This window comes from Panicum virgatum, chromosome 7N (genome assembly GCF_016808335.1).
Source record: "Panicum virgatum strain AP13 chromosome 7N, P.virgatum_v5, whole genome shotgun sequence".
NCBI classification, from domain to species: Eukaryota; Viridiplantae; Streptophyta; class Magnoliopsida; order Poales; family Poaceae; genus Panicum; species Panicum virgatum.
In genome coordinates, this window is record NC_053151.1 from 27,335,162 (window position 1) to 27,353,293 (window position 18,132).

General features: G+C 52.2%; 1 protein-coding gene across 1 annotated transcript; it reads left to right on the plus strand.

Moving 5' to 3' along the window:
• The first annotated feature begins 15,268 nt into the window (after positions 1–15,268).
• On the plus strand, positions 15,269–16,899 carry LOC120683780 (E3 ubiquitin-protein ligase BOI-like). Its single transcript, XM_039965862.1, has 2 exons — positions 15,269–15,859; positions 15,982–16,899. The coding sequence occupies exons 1-2, from the start codon at positions 15,383–15,385 to the stop codon at positions 16,510–16,512; spliced, it is 1,008 nt and encodes a 335-aa protein (XP_039821796.1). The 5' UTR covers positions 15,269–15,382; the 3' UTR covers positions 16,513–16,899.
• The last annotated feature ends 1,233 nt before the right edge of the window (positions 16,900–18,132 follow it).

The following is an 18,132-nucleotide window of genomic DNA, read 5'->3' on the forward strand; positions in this document are numbered from 1 at the left end:
GTTAAGATCCAAAGGTATACACAACACACATTATATGAATAAGTCATGAAAAATTGAAAGAAATGATTATCTGTCATCTATGTGAAAGTTATGCAAAACTGATCGCAAGAATAAAATATATTGTCGTGGGGTTCTAGGGGTACCCACAGCCGGGTGGCGGAACGCACCCGCCTATTCCCAGTGAGGGAGTACTCGGGGAAGTACTAGGCGACGGGGCTGGATCTACGCTGAGACAAGGACTCAAGAACACACGATTTAGAGTGGTTCGGGCCGCCGGAGCGTAATACCCTACGTCCACTGGGAGATGTATTGTTCTTGGTGGTGTGTATGAACCTATCCTCTGCTGGCCTTGGCTCTTGCCCAGCCTGAGGTTTTCTAGCGGCGCCCCCTCCTTTTATAGATCAAGGGGGAGCGGATACATAGGACGTTGGTGCCCCGACAGGTGGGCCCAACGTGACTGTGGCTACAGCGGTAGCGAATCTTCCCTCCGATATGCGTACTGCTGCTCCTCTGACACAGGGGGGTCTTTTCTTGTCCCGTCAGCTAGGTGCCCGTTGGAGTAGCGTAGCTTGCGGCGTGGCCTGCTGAGGCTATGTAGCGTCATAAAGGGCGAAGCCGAGCCGTCGTATCCATCTGTTACGGCTGACTGGCAGACGCGGCGTGGGCGGCGCCAGTCCCCCCACTACCTTGGTAATACGCGATCAATAGTGTCCCTGACTAGTCAAACGCCTCGGCTTCTGCTATATTAATGCGGACGTCCACCTACCGCAATGAATGCGAAGGTAGGTGAACCTCAATATGGAGGCCAAGGGCTTCATACACGTGTCGGCCCCGGACCATCCTGAGGCGGGGCGTCGAAATCTTCCCTTGGAGAGGGGTCCGATTGCTATGCGGGGGGTCCGGGACCCTATGAGGGGTCCGGGACCCTGCGGGGATCCGGACTCCTCGGGAGGTCCGGAGTCCCGGCTGCTTGCGCTTGAGCGCCTGTCTCTCCGGGGACACGTGGCGTCCCCGGACCTTCCCCGGCCGTGGAACGGGTCCGGACCATTGTCGGGAGGACAGGACTTCGGACCGCAGGGGTCCGGCTGTTTGGTTGTAGTCAAGGATGACTACTAAGGCTCTTGCCTAGACACAGCAAGAGGGGGTACCCCAGTCCTGGGGTACCGACATATATGGTGTAAGTTAAGTGCATTTGCTCTCCTAAATTTTCTTGATGCCTCAAAAATGCACAAAGCATGTAGGAAATCTAATCTCTGTTCAGCTATAGTCCTTAACCTCATCTATACATTTTGATAGAATGACAAAAAGAAAGGAATGCCAGTAGATACTTCCTACATGGTTAATCAAATACATTGAGATGAAAAGGAACTGTTCAACCTGTGCCTGACAAAAAAGATCCATTAGGAGGGAAGAAATAATTAATTTTTCTTCCCAAACTTGTCATAAAAGCTTCATCGACCATATATGCATCCACACTATGGGATTCAGTCTGTTCGTACATGTTATCAAGCATAAAAGGGCAAACAATAACTATTCAGATATATGCATATTGAAGGCCCAAAAAATCACTATATGCTGCCTATTGATCTTTATTTACACCTAAAATTAATAAGCTTCCAGGCTGACAGTCTTGTTTCAGAACAATGACATCTTACAAGAACGAAAGATCCTAGGCTAATCCATACCTCACAAATGTATTGGCGACAAGCAATCGCTGCTACTGAATAACCTCACAAACATCCATCAAGAATTGCAATACCAGCCGGCAATAATATCCAATAAAAAAACCTTAAGCGTTGAAGTATAAGGGAAGAGAAGCATACCTAGATTTGGGGCTGCAGCGAGCAGTGGGGCTGAGCCTGAAGCTCCAGCGCCAAAGGAGCTGCCGTGACATGGGACTCTGGCCTGACGCGGAGAGATCGAGCGGCTCCAGCACACAGTGAGCTCGAGTTAATCTGTCGAGGTGGGTCTCGAGCAGATCCAGCGAGGTGTGCGCTCCAGGGGATGAGGTCGGGGTGGGGTGGTACCTTTCTTCAACGGGATGTAGTGGTGGCAGCATCCTGGTCGGTGAGGAAGTTGGGATGCGGCCAGCGTCTGGGTTGGTGTCGAAGTTGGGGATCTAGCGGCGATCTGGTCGGTAAGGCGGTGGTGGCATGCTCGGATCGGCGTCGGGGAAGTTGCGCGGTCCGCGTCGGAGTTGCGGCGGCGGCCTGCTCAGATCGGCGTCGCGGAAGCCGCGTGGTCCGCATCGGAGTGGCGGCGGCGGGCGATTCTGGAGGGGCAGCACGCTACTCTGGGAGCGGAGGGCTGTGAGGAGATTGGAGGAGGGAAGTTAGGGTACGAGAGAGACTCATGGGCAGAGTGGCGGGCTGACTGGGCCATGTTTGCGCATAATAGTGTGGGCTGTGATGTGAGCGGCCTGTTTAAACTATGCCGACTGATAGTTTGATGCAAATACCAGAAAATACCGACGGATGATGAGATGGGAAATCTAAATCTATATACCAACTGATGTTTGATCGAGAAAAGATGAATTGCCGACTGATAGTTTGTGAGATACCTTTACCAACCAACAGTTCATCGGTAATTTCATACTTTTACCAACTCACGTTGGACGGGATCGTGGGGTTGTGGTATAGTGAACTTGGCTCATTAGATTCGTCTCAAAAAGTTACACCCATCTTTAAAAAGATTTTAAAAATAGACTTCATTTAGTAATTTTAATGTGACCGGTAAACAAACACGACCCATTAACTTGCACTCGAATCAATGCATCTTTATGTCTGCCATGCTTCAGGTGGACAGATACGATGTAAATGAGCTACACGAAAGCTTTTTATTCGGTGCCGGCGGTCGCACCCCGCTGCATTATTCGTATGCATCTTTATGTCCATTGAGCTCATCCTCATCGATCCCCGGCGACCACGCACCCCGCTGCATTATTCGGTGCCGGCGGTCGCCGGCCGTCCGCGACGTGCCGGTCGTTGTTTTAAGGATGGAGGGAACGTATTTGTACTGATATAGATTCGGATAATATCTCATAATATATCCCTTTCTTTTTCCTTCCCGTTTCTATAGCTAGGTTGTCTCACTTAATGCGGTGAGCGGCACGAGACGGGGATCGATGAGGATGAGCTCAAAGGAGCTTCTCCTGAAGTGAGCTGACCTGTCGTCCGACGCGCCACTCGTTGGACTTGGTCCGAGTACTGGCCTCGGTCATTTCTGCACCTGACCGGCGGATCAATCGCGAGGACTGCGAATGCAAACCAACAAATTTGTCTATACGTACTGTGGCCAAATCGTTGTCTACGTAGAATTCTGAGGGTATTTAAGAGCTCTCACGATTCTCGTAATTGTGAGAGGAGGGGAAGAAACCAAAGTACCCAACAAACGTTAATGCCGTATAGTTCGGGATGCAGAATTTTTTTGGGTCAACCCAATGACCCGAAACCCAATTTCTGTCTAGTAGGGTAGAAAACAAAAAAAACTGACCCAAAAACTCTTTTAGTGCTACACTGGTTTAGGCCGTGTTCAGTTCCCAAAATCAAAATTCTAAAAAAAAATTCCGTCAGTTGCATGGAGACTTAAATCTAGATGAAATAAAAAACGCATTACGACTGTTGTCTGTAAATGGCGAGACGAATCTAATGAACCTAATTAGGCTGTAATTAGATGCTAAATTGCTACAGTAATGATACAGTAAATAACCTCTAATGACGAATTAGTTATACTCATTAGATTCGTCTCGCAATTTACAGACGAGTACTGTAATTATTTTTATGATTAGTCTATATTTAATACTTCAAATATAAAAAAATATTTTTTCAAAAATTTTACATGCTGCAACCAAACACGGCCTTACCTGATGGGTCATTGGATTAACCCGAAATTAAAACACCACTGCCACGGAGGAGGTACTCCGGAACCACACGTTTGCTCTCCCTCTCTCTTCACGACAGCCATGCTCGCAACAAGCTCCCGTCGCTATTCCTCGTCAAATGTCACAACCTCTCGGGGGGCTCTGGTGGTCATCGTCTTCAACCTCAATCTGCTCCTCCATGACATGCACGAACGCTACAGTCCCATCATCTATCTTCATCGCCTACCTCCCGCCAGAGCTGCTGGCCGAGATCCAATGCCTTCGGGGACCACCTCAATTTCTTCGCGGGATGCAGCGGCGGCGGAACATCCTGGCTCCGGCACAAGGCGGGCGCCTACCTCGTCCTCCTCGGCGCGACCTCGGCCCTCGGGCATGGCGCGCGGCGCTCTTCTCTATGGCCGGCCACGAGAGGCTGGCACCGCGTGCGCCCCGGACCCCGTGATGCGCGGCCACATTGCGCTGCGCTCCATGGACGGGTTACTGGTCACGGCGCATAGGCCACCAAGTGGTTCTACCGCGAGGCTATCCTCTCCGCCTCGCCGTGCTCGGGCAAGTACGCCGCCATGGTCATCCTGGCAAGGAAGTTCGGCGCCACGCCCCAGCCTTTGCGACGGCCGGCGACCCTGCGTGGAGGCTGGCGCCCACTCGCGACGGCGTCGAGGATGCGATACACCACGACGGGTGTTTCTACTTCTACTCCATAACCTACTCCGGCGGCGAGGGCGCCAGGCCAAATATGCGTTTTGGGTACCCAATGGGGTAATGTTATGCTTGTTTTTGGGTCAACTCATTGTTTAGACTTTTTAAATTGGGTTGAACTGCTTGCACACTGATTGATCCAAAACTGACCAACTTGCATCTTACGTATAGTACGTCGGTCCATGCACTGTAGGGAGTGACTTTTCAGGCCCTCTGATCTACTGGCTGCTTCTCCAGCCAGTTAATAATATTTTTTGTTCTCAATAAATTAGCACCAACCATCAACCACCAGTCAATCAATAATAATTTTATCTTACAATAAACCAGCATCAGCCAACCGCCACAGCCGGCGGAACAGAGCCAGAGACGCTGCCCTTGCCAATGCGCCACTACTTTCGCTGCTGCCACCAGTGTTCCCACGCTGCCGCTGGGCGCAGCGCGCAACAGCGGTGGATGCACATGTATCACGCCGCTTTCCCATGCCTCCTGTCACTCCCAGAACCTCTCCCCTCCATTTCGGAATCCGCGGCCGGCGTGCGCCGTGGCCGCCTCGCACGTCGACCACTGTGCGCCCGGCGGGCCAGCCGGACCTGCCGCCGCACAGTGGAAGCGCATCCGCCGATCCGATCGATCGATTGACCCGTGCTTGCATGCGGTGCCCCGATCTGATGCTGGGTGTGTCTCTGTTCTCCTTCCCCTTTCGCTTCCCGGTTGTCACGGCCACCGCTGGGTTTGCTGGCCCCGCTGCACAGTGCACGACTGCCGCGTGCCGTGGGGCCGGCCGGTAGGGCCAGTCCGTGCGGCCATCAATCCCAGCGGATGGAGCAGCTAGCCGGCCGCATGATGATGCGCACAGAAGCAGCAAGACCCCCTGCCGCATCGCCAGGCTAGCCCGCCCGTAGGGCGATGGGGCGGGTGAGGCAGAGGCAGACCTGACTGCTCCCCACATTTCCTGGGGCCTGCTGCGCGCACCTGCAGTGCAGGGCGCAGAAAAAAGTGAAAAGAAGAGTACAACGAGCGGCAGGCAGCCGCAGCGAGGGACGGGACCAGCGGCTGACCGGGCAAGTGGTGTGGCGGTACCGCGGTAGTGGGTCGATTTGATGGATGGCGCGGGGGTGGCAACTGGCACGGCATCGATGCATGGCGGTTGGCAACGCGATCCGTGGGAGTGGGACGGGACTGTGCGCGCCTGGCCTGCGCCGGGGGAACGGGGACGGGGGTGGCAGGGATCTGCAGTGGCTGGCTGCCTTGCCCAGTTGCCTGCTGTGCCACTGCCATATGCGTGGTCGCTCTCCGCGCTCTGCTGCGACGCCAGTGCACCTCAAAAGGTGCTGGGCGGGGTACGGATAATCACACCAAAAAGGCAGGCCTACCAGAGGAGGACGACTGGAGGATAGTGGGTAGCTGCCGTGTGGCCCCACCGTCGGTGGGCTTTCATGGCCCTGTTTGGCTCCGGGTCTTTTCATTCTAGAATCTCTAGAGTGCACTTCCAAAAAAATCTCGCATGCATAGAGTACTAGATGAAAGCTATGCTTGGTTGAGCTTTTTTGAAAGACGATTAAAAGCTGAGTAGACTTATCTGATAAGCTGCGGTGCGAAGAATCTGATGCCCTCAATAAGCAGAGTGTTTGGCTATCCCGATTATTGTTGGTAGATTATCAAAAAAAAAGTACCAGCTCTCTCTGGAGGAAGAGCTCCAACTCGCTCGCTGTATTGGGAGGGGAGGCGTGGGGACACCGCCGGGTTGGGTGGCCGCGCGCGGCGGAACCGACGGCAGCACGGAGCGACGTCGGGTTGGCTGCGGGCGCTCGGGCCGCAGGCGGGGAGAGGCGGCGCCGCCGCGCCAGGCCGGCGACATGAGCCCCGTGGCCGACCGCGGCGAGGAGCGACATGGTTGGCCTCGAGGCCGGGTGCAGCGGGGAGTAGCGGCGCTGGGCCGCCCGCGCTCACCTCATGGCCGCCCGCGGCGAGGAGCTGCGGGGTGGAGTGGGGAGCGGCGGCTGGGAGGAGAGGAGCGGGCGGCTGGGCGCGGCAGGGAGGAAGGAGAGGTCGGCTGGGAGCGGCAGGGAGGAAGGACAGGCCGGTGGCCGGCGGCTGGACAGGACCGGCGGCCGGCAGAAGGGAGAGGGAGGGCCGGCGGCCGGCGCTGGGGAGGAGAAGGCCGATCCCAGATCTGGCTGGCTGGCCGGGGTGGGGAGGAGAGGAACGAGGGCTGCCAGGGAAAAGCGAGGGGGATGCCGCGTTTCGAAACGCAGTGTTGGGGGCGATTATTTCGCGATGGCATTCCAAATAAGCAAGTTGAGAAGCAAACCGTTTGGCGGGATTATTTAGCTTATTCCCCTCATATTCCAATCATAAGTGTTCCCAAACAGGACCGAAGCCTATTTGCAAAATCTATTTATGGATTGGTGTAATTTTTCGCGACGAATCTAATAACAGTAATTAAGCGATGATTGGCTACAGTGATACTACAGTACCATTCTCTAATCGTGGGTCAAAGGTTTCATTAAATTCTACAAGGCTCCTAGCACAGGGGTTCTGGAGTTAGTTTTGTGAATTGGTTTTGTTTGACACCGTAATTAGCGGTCAAACTTCGTTCTGAGATCTAGAATGGAAACCAAATGGGCCCATGGCAATCGTGGTTCGTGGGCCCAGCTGCTTTGCTGGACGCCGCGTCATGTCGGTCACGTAATTCCACTATGTGTGTGTTTAGTTGGTGAAAAAGTTTAGGTTTCGGTACTATAGCACATTTCGTTGTTACTCGACAAATAATGTCCAATCATAAACTAATTAGACTTAAAAGATTCATCTCGTGCTAATCAGTTATATTGTGTAATTAGTTATTTTTCAACTACATTTAATACTTCATGCATGTGTCCAAAAATTCTATATGACGAGTACTGTAAGAATTTTTTTGGGAACTAAACAGAGCCTATTTTTTCGCGGCAAACCACACTCTGTTCGGCTGGCTGCTTCTCCAGCCAGCCAACAATATTTTTCTCTCGCACCAAACCAACACCAGCCACCTGCCACCAGTAATTTTCTCTCACAACAAACTAGCACCAGCCACCTGCCGCAGCCAGACAGCAGTAATTTTCTCACACAACAAACTAGCACGAGCCACAGCCAGCTGAGCCGAATGTCACGTCATTTAAATCCAAAACGCCTAGCTGATGTCACGTCATCTATGGTTGGTCAGTTGGTCCGTTTACATGTGACTGCTCTTACGTATCAATGTAGATTTTTTCTGCACACTAAAAGAAATTCGGTCGATTATTCATTCCAAAATTATTCCAGGCTAAGCACATTTGACCTCAAAGTTCCTTAAAGATCGACTTCTAAAAATAAGTTGTAACCTTTTAGTATGAGTATCCTATTAAACTCTGTGTCGAGATGCACATTTGTAGTAATGAATTGATTATTTTTAATGCGGTACGAGAGTTGTAGAAATGTGGATGTCAGGCATGTGCTTTCCTAGTCTATAGTCACTTGTCACTAAGCTAAAAAAAGAACCAGCATTAATGATAACCACTGTTCGCATAAATGATTGTTTAGTCCACGACGCTACATAGTGATAAATTGTTTCCGTTTAATCAGTCCGTTTAAACACATGTTTTACCCGAATAATAGATTAAATGATAGGTATGACTGTTTACTGTTTAGCATTTAGGATAACACTAGTGATAGTCTGTTCGGGTCATGCTCGGGTATTGCCATATTTCGTGTTATGACTGCATTTGACATCTTGAATGTCTGGGGGCACCCTAATTTACGGGCGCCCGATAGATTCGTTTCGTACGGTCGAATTCCGACAGTTTTTTTGTAATAAAAAATTCTTGTAGAAGTTTTTTCAGAAAATTTTTTGAAGAGAAATGGAAAATTTTTGAAAGAGAAACTTGTAAAAAAATTGAAAGAAAAATCAAGTATAAAATTTTGAAAAGAGAAATTTTTTAGGAAAATTTTGACAAAAAATTTTTGCATCTAAAACCAAAGAAGTTTGGGTGTAAAATTTTTTGAAAAAAAGGTCAAACCTGGCCGCGCCTCTCCTCTGGTGGCGGGGCCCGCCGTGCCGCGCCTCCCCGCCGCTGCTCCCCGAGGTCCACGGTTCCACTGGCGCTAGCGCTACGGGGGTTGGATGCAGCAGCGAAAGAGAAGAGAGAGAGGAAGATGAAAGAGAAAGAGAGAGAGGAAGATGAAAGAGAAAGAGAGAGAGGACGAAACACGAAAGGAACCAAGGAAAAGGATAGAGCCTGCCCCTAAAGGTGGGGCCTACCACGTGAAGACTGGAATCGACCGTGAGATGGGTTACCAGCGGGCGACTGTAAAACCAATATTTGGGGAATGTTTGTTGCATTCACAAGTACATCTCGACTACGTAGACGTCTACGGTGCGAAGAAGTGGAACTAGGGTCGCAACTAACAATAGGTCTTCTACTTAACTGAACTTCTGTTTGAGATTTCCCTGTAACATTCACGAGTTAAAAAAAGTGATCCGCTTTGTCTGTTCAAAATAAACGTCCACATATATGACTTTTGCAACAAGCTAATTAGTTTTACAATAAATAAATTAATTAGTGGTAAAATGTCATATTTTTGCAGACAGCGTAGTGTCTAACGAATGCAACATTGTCGTACAAAACCAGGCCCTTAAAGCACAATAAATCTTTCTCTGCAGTTGGCTGAAAAGCTTTACTCGCAGTGAGGATGCTCGGCAAGAGCAGCTTTCACGTGCTCGTGTAGAAATCAGCTCGCTGTGTATTCGTAATTTGGTACCACGTGTCCATGTCGGCACGGAGCCAAAGCCATTTCAATGGCCCTGGACCCCTCCTGTCCGTGCGCGACGTTGAGACGCACCGCCTGCTCAATGACATTGCCAGCAGCGGTCGCGACTGCCTAGCCATCGACCTCGCAGCCGCACCGGCGGCACGGCATGGTATTCCGTGGACTGCGCGCGCCTTTACTCGAGCAGGCACGGTGCCGTCCGATTGGAGAGGGGCGAGTGGGCGACGGAGACGGAGACGGAGAGGGGACCGCGACGACGCCGCGCGCGCAGGCGGGCAGGAAAAGGCAACGGCGCGCAGCACGCCGGGCCACCGGCCTGGCGTCGAGAGATGCGCGGCCGCGCGCCGCCGCGTGGTCCTACTCCTACCGCGGGACCGCCGGTACAGGGGGCAGCTGCGGCCGGGACGCCGGGGGCCCCCGGCCGGAGCCGTGCATCGGTGCATGCCTCTGCGCGCGCGCTGCCGAGACCAAGAGACCCTTCTCAGTTCTCACGCCTCGCGCCGGGCATTGGCTGTCATGTGTAGGCTCTGGTCCACCCACCGCCCGTTGCCGCTGGTCCGTAGCGCGGCCGTCGACCTCGCAGAGCTAGCTACTTCCTGCTCTGATCCCCATCCCACAGCGCGGTCCGTGTCACGGCCACTGCCGCGCGCCACAGCCCACAAGGCCAGCTCGTACGTGCTGGCCGCTCCGCCCACCCTCCCTGGCCGCCCCCTCCCCCCAAAACCCTAGCTCGTGGCCACGGCCGCGGCGCGAGGTTGAAGACGCCCGTGCGGCGCTTCCGCTAGCAGCGCACGCGCGCCCAATAAGAATTTCGTAGCCGAGCAGGAGCAGTAGTAAATGGAGTGACAATGGCCGTAAAAAGGAGGCGGCTACCCGATCCCCGCATCCAATTGCGGTCTGTCTCCGTACTGCCACGAGCTTTAGGTTAATTACTCTTTCCTCCCCGACTCGGGCGTGCCCAGGTGGTGCGGAACTCAAAATGGGGGTGGGTCAACCTTAGGTTGAACCGCCACCGAACCACCGATCCATTTGCTAGCTAGAGGAGCACCAGACGATCCATTTAATTAATCTTCTGACATGTGGTGCACCAGTGGATATCAAGGTTCGATTCTACGTGACCTGACCTGCCTGCTTGCCAGAGAGTCTACGTGACTTGCCTACCTGCCGGAGCTAACATGTACATTCAAATTACAAGCACATGTACGTATAGTGCCACCCACTACTGCATAAATATAACAAGCTAAGATGGTGAAAAAAAAGTTCAATGCAAGATCACAACTGCAGTGGACTTGAACTGTAACTAGTTCAATAAATAAAAACAAAAGTTTCTATGCTTTGGACTTGAACTGCAGTGGAAAGACAAACTCCTCTGAACAAAAGTTCACAACTTCTCTAAGCAGATCAGTCAAGTGCTGCACACTACTGCAACCACCCACTAGTTGATGAGGCATCCCATTTAATCACATACTTCAATATTCAGAGACACAGATTTCTCACCTCCTTCTCCTCCTTCACAATTCATTGCTTTCATCTAGAAGATAACGATCAATCGACTCCATGCTAAATTTGGTTGAACCAGAAGCACGGAACCAGTCCTATAAGCACATCAACTCCTCCACGGTATTTGGAGATAAGCGGCTTCGAAAATCCGAGATAAGTCTCTTCGCATGGCTGAATGCTGACTCGGATGCAACTGATGAAGCAGGGGCCACCAAAGCATCTCTAGCCATTCGGGACAGAGTTGGATACTCCAGCGCATTGCTCCTCCACCAACCCAGGATATCGAAGAATCCATCACTTCGTGGTATGGCTGGTTTTGATAAGTAAGATTATAGCTCAGAAGGTACCTCATTGGTAGGTTGGGTATTGAGATTGACATGGTTATCCCAATCAGCATATCTTCCACTTGCATTTGTCTGTACTGTAACACTAGGAGCTTGTGTTGTTTCTTGACTATCTGAGTAATCCTTGAACAGATCCAGCAAGGTCTTCTTCACAATTTCAATCTTTGCCTCAGCATCACTCTCAAAGGCTTGTTTCAAATGAAAATCAATGAATTTAAGCTTGAAACGTGGATCAAAGATGACAGGAAATGCAATTTGCAGCCACGTCAATTTTCAGTACCTTCTGAACTTTCTTTGCATATATTGAACTGTCTCAGCAAGTTCTGCATCTGCTTCAGGAACTTGGTTCTCCAAAACCAATCTGATTTCCCAAATCTCATGAAAGTGTAAATTTGCTGTTGGATAGAGTGTTCCTGAGACAACTGTGGTGGCAGCAAAGAAGATCTTCAACAACTTCCGTATTTTTCTGGACTTTTCCCACTCTTCAGATGTAGGTGCAAAGGTATATTCTTGATCTTGTTGTCCCAATGAGTCAAAAGCTCTCCTCAACATAAAAGAAATCTTCAACATAAGATATGTTGAATTACAACGTGTACATATATCAACCTTTGGGCGCTTCTCACAATAGAGAGACAGCTGCTGAATGATTTCTTCAAATTTCTGCTTCCGTGAAGTGGACCCTGAACATACTTTACACTTTCCCTTATCTTGTGCACAATTGGATTGATGATTTCAAGTCCTGCTTTGCATATCAGATTCAGCACGTGTGCTACACATCTCTGATGCAGCTACTTCCCTTTTACCAACAACATTTTTTTCTCCAACAAATTGGACTTTAATAGCTTCATCATAGCATTATTGTTGCTGGCATTATCCAATGTGATTCCAAATAGCTTATCTTCGATGTTCCATTCCTGAAGAAACCTCAAAACAGTATTGAACATGCCAACACCCGTGTGTGGAGTCTTCATGAATGAGAACTTCAAAGTTCGCTTGTGCATCTTCCAATCATCATCAGTGAAGTGGCATTGATGCACATATATCCCAAGGTCTGGTTAGAGGTCCACATGTCCATTGTTAGTGAAACTCTGCCCTTGACATTCTTCAAAACATCTAGCAGAACTTGTTTTTCTTCCTGATACTTCTTTGAGCAGTCATCTGTGATTGTCCTCCTAGAAATCATTTTGAACACAGGATTTAAGCTTGACACAAACCTTCTAAAACCATCATAGTCCATAACAGCCAGAGGAAATCCATGAAGTGATATCATTCGAAGCAGCTCTTTCCTAGAAGTATCTTGGTTAAATCTCCAATCTTTCAGAGCTATTCCCTCTGGAGACATAACAGTAGACTTTAGTTGATTCACAACTCGATTGACACTCATCCTAGCTTTGCACCGCCTCAAAGTGTTTGGACATAGCCCTGGTTCCCGCTCCACGCTTAGCACTAATCTCCGTGTTGCAGTGCATGCACTGTCCTTTGGTGACTACACCGCCAACACAGATTTTTGTGAACTCCTCTCAAACCTTTGATCTGAACTGTCTATTTTCTTCACCATGCAGGAATCCGTCAATCATATGTGGCTCGATTACCCCTCAATGGTATAACCTCTGTCAAAGTCATCTTAATCTTCACCTCCATAAGCATGCTGTGACCAACCCTCACCCATTTGAGCATCCAAACCAACACTTTGATCCAAACCCACATCCTCTTCAGCCTCATTACCAACAAACACTTGTTCTGCCACTTGTGCTCTTTCAGCTTCAGGCATTTTAGTTTGACGAGGAGTTCTTTTTCTCTTGAATCCACTGCAGGTAAAAAGATGACCGGTATATTAGAATCAAGTATTACAATATATAGGTACGTAGGAACATGACATACATGCATGTAAAATTCACTCACAGTTAGTTACATGACTCACCTTAGAGACTGCAATACTGGTGTGGAAGTAACAACGGGGTACAAGATGTCAGGCGATAGTAACATTTGCTGAAAATAATGTACACATGATTTAATCTATGGAGTCAAACTGACACACTGAATGGTAGTGTCTGACATATATATAATGTTACAAACAGCAGCACATGTAATTTTTTTTGAATGAAATAAAGGCAAGAAAGTTAAAAATCACTTGCAAACATGACAAAGAAAACACTGAACTGATGTAGCAGCTGTGGATGGCGGGTTCTTACCTTGGGAGGAGGAGGGCGGGAGCAGGATGGCGCCGGCGAGCGAGTGCCGCGTGGTTCGTGGCCGGCAGCGTCCCCGGCAAGAGTGCGATGACCTCGGCGTCCAGATCTGCGGCCGCAGAGAAGCAGTGGCGGGTCAAGCAAGCCGTCAGAGGAAGCACGCGAGTCCGTCAGAGGAAGCACGTCAAGGGTCGGCACAGACCTGGCATCCCGGGGAGGTTCCACTTCTTCTTGACCGTAGCCGGCGCCGCAGTCGCCAACGGCACAGTCTTCGCCGACGCCTCCTGCTCGGTCCCCGTACCCGCCGGCACCTCCTGCTCGGTCCCTGCCTCCACCGGTGCCTCCTCCTGCTCGGTCCCCGCCTCCGCCGGTGCCTCCTGCTGGATCCCCGCCTCCGCTTCCGCCGGCACCGTGTGCGGCGGCCATTAGGAGCGGGTCGAACCACACGATCCACAAGTTCGACCTGTTCCGATCCAGCGAACCTATGTGCTGAAATAGATCGAAGGAGAGGCCGAAAAGGATGTTTTTTTGGGCCGGTTCGAAGATCCGATGGGCCGAACCGATCCAGCCCCATTATGATGCGGTACCAGCAGCATGCAGAGGGCGGGGAAAGCAAGCAGATCCGGGTCTGCAGGGCATCAAGGTCACGCACTTGGCGTTTCGGGAGGCGTATTCAAAACCGACCCCCCCCCCGTCAGCCGAGCACCGCGGGTGGTTGCGAGGGGCGAGCAGGGGCGCCTGCGCCGGCTATCCAGGCACCCTTAATTTGCACACCTCCCCTCCCCTCGTCCGTGCATTCTGGCGTTGAACAGGCACGGCGCCTAGAAATACCCTATTAAAAGAGGCTATCCAATAATTTATTAGGTTGACATCAAAGAAGATGAATGTGAGGAGAAAAAATTGAGAGCAGAAAATAGAGTACTGGAACGTTGCCGGGCTCGCTTGTTAAAAAAATCCGACAGAACTTTAACGAAAAAAAAATCAAAATCAGGTACTGTATTTCTATACGACCCTTCCGTTTCGCTATCCAGCCCTGGCCGATTTGCACCGTATAGTTACTGCACGGAAATGACAGAACCGTAGTCCAGGACAAACCGATACAGTACACGAAGGTGGGGGAACAGAGAGGGTGACAAAGCACGTCACCCTCCTAGAGGCAGGTAGGCCACCCTTTGCATGCTGGCCCACGCCAGGCACAACCACCGACTCAGATTGGGTGGAAAGCAATGTCACCTAGATACTGTAGCTGTAACATTCACCCCTCTGCAAGCCATTCATCGGGGACGACGGTTAGATCTTGGTGAACAGTGTATACGGTACAGTAAAACCAGTACCTGGAAACAGTATTTTCGCCACAGTGCCGTCGCAACAATATTTTATGTACTGTTGCCCGGTTGCTGTTTGTTACTGTAGCGAATATACTGTTTACCAAAGTCTACCCTTTGATCCCGCGATGGACGGCTTCCAGAGTACTTGAATGTTACAAGTACTCGGTGACACTACTTCACAATGTCACCGAATCTGAGTGACCCACCCCCCCGGCCTCCGCCTCCCCACCAGGCCCCGCACTCTACTCCACGCCTCCCATCACCGTCACGCCACCCAGCGAATCCACGCTCGATATCAAAGAGAGAGAGAGCGCGAGAGCGAGAGGGGAAAAAAACACCCGTGGCAGAAGAAAAGGAAGCGTAGCGACCGCTTGGCTGCCTGGTGGTGGCCTGCCCGCCTGGCTCGGCGCTGCCCCCCTTCTCCTCGTCCAGATAAACAAAAAACCGGCAGCTTTTGTCCCCTTGCAGGCAGGCGCCCCCACACCCGCGCCCGCACCACCCCCCGGACCTCGCCGACGCCGTATATATAACGCCTCCCTCCCCGCCCGTTCCCTTTCCACTTCCCACTCCCCTCCCTCCCACACGCCTCCGTCTCCCTCCCGGCGGGTGACCCTGCGTCTCTCTTCCCGGCCCCTCCTCGCCACCACGAGGGCGGCGGCGATGGCCGTCCAGGCGCAGCAGCACCTCCTCTCCCACGCCTTCCTCCCCCACCACGACGCCCTCGGCCACGCCTTCCGGTCGCTCGACGGTGCCGGCGGCGTGTTCCTGGACGAGCTAGGCATCGCCGGCTGCGTTCCGGCTGCTGCCGCGGCGGGGCCCTCCGGCGACGCCGTGTTCGGGGGTGCGGCCCGCAGCGAGCTCACCTGCAACGGCGGCGGCGAGTACGACGACGGGCTCCTCCTCCCGAGGAAGCGGGCGCGCGTGGCGGCGGGTCTCGTTGAGTGTGGTGGCCAGCAGGGCGGCTTGGTGCTGCCCCTGGCGCCGCCGCCGCAGGGCCAGGCGTTCGCCGGCGACGTGCGGGCCCGGGCCGTCGGGTGCGGCGCGGCGTCCCCCAGCGGCAGGGCGGCGGCGTCCAATGGCGTCCTCTCGCAGCTCTACCACCAGGGCGTGGAGATCGACGCGCTCGTGAGACTCGAGGTACGATCCTGTTCCTGATCGTCCGATGCCGACCTCGCCATCGATCCGGATTCCGGCCGTCGACCTACGATTGTTACTAGTGGACATGGCGTCTGACTGTCGCTCCCGTGGTTGCGCTGCAGACTGAGAGGATGCGGGTGGGGCTCCAGGAGGCGCGGCGCAGGCACGCGCGCGCGGTGGTCGCCGCCGTGGGACGCGCCGCCGCGGGCCGCCTCCGCGCGGCGGAGGTCGAGCTGGAACGCGCCCGCTGCCGCAACGCGGAGCTGGAGGAGCGTCTGCGGCAGCTGGCCGCCGAGGGCCAGGCGTGGATGGGCGTCGCCCGGAGCCACGAGGCCGTCGCCGCGGGGCTCCGCGCCACGCTGGACCAGCTCCTCCAGCCGCCCGCCTGCGCAGCCGCCCTCGCCGGATCCGGCGCCGCCGACGGTGACGCGGAGGACGCGCAGTCCTGCTGCTTCGAGACCTCCCCGCCCGCCGACGGCGCGGCGTCCCGGGGCCCGGCGCCGCCCTGCAGGTACTGCGGCAGCGGCGACGCGTGCGTGCTGCTGCTCCCGTGCCGGCACCTGTGCCTCTGCCGCGCGTGCGAGCCCGCCGCCGAGGCGTGCCCCGTCTGCGCCGCCACCAAGAACGCCTCCCTCCACGTCCTGCTCTCCTGAGGAGGGCCCCGCCGGCGTCGTCGCCGCGGAGGATGGGCTCGTCGGCTTCCACGTCCCCGCGCGGCGCCGTAAACGAGCCCCGGTGACGCCAGCACGTCCTGGCACGCGAGTCACACGTGACCATCGGATGCCGGAAGCTTTTGTTGGAGGATGCATCTTGTGGAAATGCTCCGAGCTGCAGATTAGGCTGATCTGACCTTGTGTCTGCTGACTTTTGTTCACTGTTGATATGGCCTCTCGCGTTCCTTCTTTTTAAGGTAGGATTGGGTTGTGTTAATGAGGAAATAGACCAAGTTTCGCTAGACATTGACAGTATTCTCACTTCTGTGCATGCCTGATCCGGTTCAATGCATTTTGGAAAATATGCTGCGACGCCAAATTCCTTTACCACTGTGGCCCAAATGACCCTTACCTTTCTTTGTAAACAAAAAAAGATTCTACATCTACTGGTGTCTGGTGGGTGGAAAACGGGAGTGTGGTGGGGTAGAGCCAGGCAGACCGCGGCCGCGGCGGCGTGATCTGCCGAGCGGCGATATTGACGAGTCGCGCCGCGCCGCGCCGCGCGGGCGTGTGGGCGCATGGCATCGGCCGTACGCCCGCGTGGGGCTAACTTTTCGGGGCATGTTTGGTTTGAAGCAGCACAAAAATTTTGATTAATAATTAGAGGTATAAATTTACAAAACTAACTCCATAACCCTGTGCTATTTCGCGAGACGAACCTAATGAGTCATTTGATCGCACGATTAGAGAATGATTACTATAGCATCACTGTAGCCAATCATCGATTAATTACTATCATTAGATTCGTCGTGAAAAGTTACACACATCCGTGAAAAGGTTTTGCAAATAAATTTCGTTTAGTACTCTATGTATATAATATTTTTTTCTCGAAAATCATGTGCGATAGGTATGATAGGAAAACCAAACAGGGCCTCAGTGTCGGTCCTCCTCTGACTTGAAGTCAGCGGGACACTGTGGCTGATGTGTGGGCCACGCTCCCGTGGAGCCCACACTGACTCCTACTATCAACGGGACACTGGCTGATGTGTGGGCCACGCTCACGTGGAGCCCACACGTCACTGTCCCAAGTCCCGCTGACTTAAGTCAGCGGAGACTCATCCACCTGTGTCGCCCACAACGCAAAAATGGCGTGCGGGTACGGTGCAGGACAGATCGCTGTCGGTACAAATTTTGACTCGCCCGGTGCGTCACGGCAGCGCCATCACGGCGGCTTGTTTGGTTTCGTTTCGGTGCTAAACTGTAGTCTCTGTCACATCAAATTTTTTTAATATTTAAAAGTATTAAATAAAAATTAATTATTAAACTAACTGCAGAATTCTAGGACTAAACTACGAGACGAATCTAATAAGCTATACTAATCTATAATTAGCGGAAGGTTATTGTAGCATCTCTGTATCAAATTAATAATTAATTAGGCTCATTAGATTCGTCTTACAAATTAGCATTTAGCTGTCAAAAAATTTATAAATAAATTTTATTTAATACTTTAAAATAGTAAAAAAATTAATGTGACATGGACTTAAAAAAGGCCGTGTTTGGTTACTTTGTGAAAAAGTTTTGAACTTTTTGATGCTTTGACAACTAATTAAGGGTATTAAA